Source organism: Micromys minutus (genome assembly GCF_963924665.1).
Source record: "Micromys minutus genome assembly, chromosome: X".
In the NCBI taxonomy this organism is placed as follows: Eukaryota; Metazoa; Chordata; class Mammalia; order Rodentia; family Muridae; genus Micromys; species Micromys minutus.
In genome coordinates, this window is record NC_137970.1 from 87,754,967 (window position 1) to 87,760,966 (window position 6,000).

The following is a 6,000-nucleotide window of genomic DNA, read 5'->3' on the forward strand; positions in this document are numbered from 1 at the left end:
CCTTGCAAACCGAATCCAAGAACACATCAAATCGATCATTCATCATGACCAAGTAGGCTTCATCTCTGGGATGCAGGGATGGATTCATATAAGGAAATCCATCGATGTAATCCACCATATAAACAAACTCAAAGATCAAAATCACATGGTCATATCACTAGATGCTGAGAAAGCATTTGAAAAAATCCAACACACCTTCATGTTAAAAGTCCTGGAAAGAAAAGGAATCCAATGTCCATACTTAAACATAATAAAAGCAATATACAGCAAACCAACAGCCATCATCAAACTTAATGGCGGGAAACTTGAAGCTATCCCACTAAAATCAGGGACTCGACAAGGCTGCTTACTATCCCCCTACCTATTCAATATAGTACTGGAAGTCCTGGCTGGAGCAATTAGACAGCAAAAGGAGATCAAGGGGATACAAATCGGAAAGGAAGAGATTAAAAACATCACTCTTTGCCGATGACATGATAGTGTACTTGAGTGACCCCAAAAATTCCACCAGAGAACTCCTACAGCTGATAAACAAGTTCAGCAAAGTGGCTGGATAAAAAATTAACTCAAACAAATCAGTAGCCTTCCTATACTCAAAGGAAAAACAGGTAAAGAAAGAAATTAGGGAAAAGGTACCCTTCACAATCGTCACAAAAACTATGAAATACCTTAGTGTGACTGCAACTAAGCTTTGAAGGACCTGTACGACAAGAACTTCAAACCTCTAAAGAAGGAAATTGAGGAGGATCTCAGAAAATGGAAAGATCTCCCAGGCTCATGGATTGGAAAGATCAACATCTTAAAAATGGCCATCCTACCAAAAGCAATCTACAGTTTCAATGGAATCCCCATCAAAATTCGAACACAGTTCTTCATGGAATTGGAAAGATCAATGTGCAATTTCATATGGAATAACAAAAGACCTAGAATAGCTAAATCCATCCTCAACAACAAAAAAACATCGGCGGGAATCACTATCCCTGATCTCAAGCTATATTACAAGGCAATTGTGCTGAAAACTGCATGGTACTGGTACAGAAATAGGCATGTGGATCAATGGAATAGAATAGAAGATCCAGAAATGAGCCCTCATGTATATGGTCACCTGATTTTTGACAAAGAAGCAGTAAACATTCAATGGAAAAAGGACAGCCTATTCAACAAATGGTGCTGGACCAACTGGCACTCAGCATGCAAAAGAATGAAAATAGACCCTTTCTTATCTCCTTGTACAACGCTCAAGTGTAAGTGGATCAAAGATCTCCACATTAAACCAGATACACTGAAACTATTAGATGAGAAAGTAGGGAAAACCTTAGATCTCATAGGCACAGGAGAAAATTTCCTGAACAAAACACCAATGGCTCAAGCTCTAAGGTCAAAGATTAACAAATGGGACTTAATGAGATTGCAAAGTTTCTGTAAGACTAAGGACATTGTCAAAAAAACAAAACGACAACCAACAGAATGGGAAAAGATCTTTACCAACACCACATCAGATAGAGGCCTAATATCCAAGGTATACAAAGAACTCAAAAAGCTAGACACCAGAGAATCAAATAACCCTATTAAAAATGGGGTACAGAGTTAAACAAAACGTTCTCAGTTGAGGAACACCGAATGGCTGATAAACATCTGAGGAAGTGCTCAACATCCTTAGCCACCAGGGAAATGCAAATCAAAACAACCCTGAGATTCCACCTCACACCAGTCAGATTGGCCAAGATCCAAAACTCAGATGACAGCAGATGCTGGTGAGGCTGGGGAGAAAGAGGAACACTTCTCCACTGTTGGTGGGGTTGCAAACTAATACAACCACTCTGGAAATCAGTCTGGCGATACCTCAGAAAATTGGATATAGTACTACCTGAAGACCCAGCTATTCCACTTCTGGGCATATACCCCAGAGACACTTTAATACACAACGAAGATATATGCACCACAATGTTCATAGCAGCTCTATTTATAATAGCCAGAAGCTGGAAAGAACCCAGATGTCCTTCAGAAGATGAATGGATACAAAAATTGTGGTACATTTACACAATGGAATACTACTCAGCCACCAGAAACAATGACTTAACCAAATTCTTAAGAAAATGGCTGCATCTAGAGAATATCATCCTGAGTGAGATAACCCAGTCACAAAAGAACAGACATAATATGCAGTCACTGATAGTGGGATGCTAACCCCAGAGGCTTCCACTCCCCCAGAAACAACTCACAGACTGTATGAAGTCCAAGAAATAAAGAAAACAAAACAAAACAAAAAATATTTACAAAACAAGAAAAATTTGACTATTTCCATGTTACATTTTGTTTTACATGTACTTTACGCTCATTGTAACTATTAAGTTTTCAATGCATACTATCAAACCTTTAAAAAAATCAAGTACTGACTAAAAAATATATTCATATATTTTTATGTAAAAATTATTTTAAAATCTGAAAAAAAGTACTGACAAAAATGTATAATTTTAAGCAAAAAATGTTTAAAATCTGTACATTTATCTTTGTTTTGTAAAATAAAGTTGTTTAAAAAAATAAAAATAAAGTACAATTTCACACCAGACGCCAAAATGGCTGAATTCAATTTTGGCTGTTTCTGTCCAGAAAACCCTGAGAGTCTTTCAGTATGGATATCTTGGAGGTCACAGAACCCACCAACTCCTCAAACCCACCTCATCACAAGAACATGATATTCTCAAAAGGCTGAAGGACATAATAGGGAAACCAAACCAAAAACATCAAAAGGAGAATCAAATATCAGAAGAAACAATAGAAAGAAAACTTTGCGTAGAAAGTAGATCATCAGATGAGTACAGCTCACTTTTTCTTTTTTTTGAAAAACGGGGTTTATTCATTTTTAAACTGCAAATAGTTGTTACAAAAAGTTCTTTTTTTCTTTTATATAAATTCACACAAAGAAAGAGAAATAGAAAGCGGTGGTAGTGACCAGCAAGAAGAAGAATAATTACATTAATCTTTATGTGTGTGTGTGTGTGTGTGTGTGTGTGTGTGTGTGTGTGTGTGTGTGCTGGTTGTTTATGTTAACATTGGAAAACTCCAACCTGGAATCCAGAACCTCAAATCTTCGAGCGGAAATGTCTTGAGATGGGCACATGGAATTCAAAGGGTTTTTCTCCTTTTTGTTTTCCCTTTTAGAAGCTATATATAAATGCTGTTCCTTCTGTACTGTCATAGGACTTACACATACATTCTCAGTTCTACCTGTAAAAGGCCTAAGGACAAAGAAACTCAATTTGCAGTCCAACACAAAGGGGAGAATTTCTAAAATAAATAATCCAACAGTTTTATGCATTTTTAAATTATTTTTTCATTTTTTAAAAAGAAAATAACCAAAAAGTATAAAGATACAAAAATGTTGTTGAAGAATAATATATTAAAACTGTGGGGAAAAAAAGGAAAGACATGTCACAAAATTTTAAGATTAATATGAAGATCGTAATTTAACATAAAAGAAAATATTCTATGGATTTGTCATCCCAAATATAAACAAAATTAACCAAAAAAGCATAGTTTGGTATTAAATACGTTTTGATAAGTTAAATAAGCTTTTTTATATTGATGTGCAGTGATAAGCAACATTTATGCTCTCCAATTTCTGAAAGTTAGATGAAGTTTAAACCCAGGGAAAAAAGCATGGTGTGAGGGCTCTAAGGTAGACCTAAGGTATTCTAGAGCAAAATCCATTAAAGCAACTTCTACAGAAAATCGTTTTACACAGATATTGTATGTGGAATGAATACCATTAACTGCTCACCCCTTAAAAGATTTTTATTTTTTAAGGTTTTCTCTCATTTGTTGTCATTTTTAAGATGTCACATATGAATTGGGGAACTTTAGCACCAAAATCAAGACTCTTATAGTCCATCTAGTTTCTTCTTCCTCCCCACTTGAAAAAAAGAAAAAGAAATTAAATCACATGGTCCCATTTATGTTAAAATCTTCGTCCAACTTGTTCAATCATTGTCCCCGTAGACCTACACAAACCCAGGCAAGATTAGTCAACAGGGGTTCAGGCTGGGAAGAAAAAAATTTTGAATGTCAAAATAGTTCCCCCCCAACTCCCCCCCCCCAAATCCTGCAACAATTCTCTGAAGGAGGCTAGTGTCTACAGGAAGAGTGTGCAGGAGACTGAAAGGAAGGTGCCCTTGTGTGGCCAGCTGGGGGAGCTGCTGGTTGCGGGTCACCGCCCTTCCCCCCAACCCTACAGGCAGAGGCTCTGGGAGGCCTTGAAGAGGTGCTCACGGGTGCCCCCTGGCCTTGAAGAGGTAATATAGTCACAGTGACAAAGTTAGATTACAAGGCACTAAGTTGCTTCTGTAAACAGTTACTCCTTTTTTCTTTTGTGATTTGGCACTTAAGGCTTAAGCCAAAAAAAAAAAAAAAAAAAAAAAAAAAAAAAAGACATCTACTGACAAAGATGGGACTCTGTTATGCGTGGTTAAGTGGGCTATGAAATGGAGGGAGGGGGTTTTCAAGCCAAAAGCTACCACAAATTGACTTGTCCTTATGTGGGAGGGGTAACATACGAAGGTTCTGGGAAATGGGTTGAGCTTAAATTTATCAATGTAGGGTTTGAAGGAAAGTTAGGAGGTGGGGAGGTGAAGGTATGGGATGGGGTGCAGAGGGGAGAGGTGAAGGAGGCAGGGGGTCCCTCCCTACCCTGGCTTAGTGATCTGAGATGGAGAGTCTGCTGAAAATGGGCAGGCGTCTTGAGTTGTTCCATGTAGGGGAGTCTGAGCCACTGTGGCTGCTGCTGGAGCTGCTCAGGTAGCCCTCCTGGTCCGAGAGTGAATCCTGAGGGCTTCGGGGACAGTCAAACACCTGAGGGGATTTGGGCATGGGCTGGAAGAGGGAGGTGGTGGGGGAGCCTCCCCAAGGGAGCCCCATGCTAGGAGCAAAGAGGCTCGCCAGCTCCTGGCTGGAAAAGGCCAAGGGGTTATTGGTGCCATTGGGCGGGGTGGGTGAGCCCAAGAGGTCATTGGTGCTCAGGATGGGGGGTGGGGTGATGGACGTGGGACTGTCCAGCAGCCCCCTGGCAGCAGTGGTGGCAGCGGCACTGGGAAACCCAGCAAAGCTAAAGCTCTGCTGGAGGCGGGGACGGTCAGTGGAGAGGTCCGGGCCACCCGGCAGGACCCGTCGCTCCTCCGCGTTGTGAATGAAGTGGCAGCGAGGCCCATATGGGCAAAAGCCGATGGTGTGAAAGGTGCGGCACAGCTCCGTCTTGTACTTGGGGTGGCGCGTCAGGCTGCGGAGCTCGTGGATCCCATGCGCGAACTGACACTTGTCTCCATACAAACAAGCACCATTTTCTTCGAAGTGGCGGCACAGCTCCGTCTTGTAGCGGCTGGAGTTGACCTGGACGCTCCCAGGCTGCTTCTGAGTGGGCAGCATCCTCTCGCCCCCTTCAAAGAAAGAGCGGTCTGGAAGTCGGCTGTCCTGTGAGCTCAGGGTCGAGGTCGGCTCACCCTTAAGGTGGCTGTGTAGCTGGTTCTGATGGGATTGGGAGCTGGGCAGAGTGACTGAGTGCCTCTGAGGGAAGCCCCCACCAGCAGGGGTGCCCACTGCCTTCCTGTCCAGCAGGCAGCCCCCAGCACTGGGAGTGCTGTAGTTAAGCATCTTGTTACCCTTGCATAAATCTTCACTCAAGTCGAAAATGGTGGAAGACGCGAGGGTGGTGGTCATCATGGGCTTTCGCACGGGGCTAGGACTAGTATCTGTTGTGTCACGAAGGTCCCGGAGTGGGGAAGGCCCAGCCTCCAGCTCTCGGGTCAGGAGTTCCGCACACCTGCTCCCGTTGCCCCTCGCCTTTCTGACTCTCCCCGTACAACCCACTCTTAACCCTGCTAGGAATTCTCTGACACTCAAATGGAACCATGACAACAAGTGTCATGGTAACCCAGAGTGTCTAGTTCTGTCATGGATAGGCAGACATTTTATAAGCCATCCCACCAACAAGCTTCTAGTTCAAGGCTA

At 42.1% G+C, this 6,000-nt stretch overlaps 1 protein-coding gene across 1 annotated transcript; it reads right to left on the reverse strand.

Moving 5' to 3' along the window:
- Positions 1 to 4,692: 4,692 nt before the first annotated feature.
- On the reverse strand, positions 4,693 to 5,709 carry LOC308415108 (mRNA decay activator protein ZFP36L1-like; the record flags this gene model as incomplete). Its single annotated transcript, XM_080910179.1, has 1 exon — positions 4,693 to 5,709. The coding sequence occupies one exon, from the start codon at positions 5,707 to 5,709 to the stop codon at positions 4,693 to 4,695; it is 1,017 nt and encodes a 338-aa protein (XP_080766305.1).
- Positions 5,710 to 6,000: the final 291 nt, after the last annotated feature.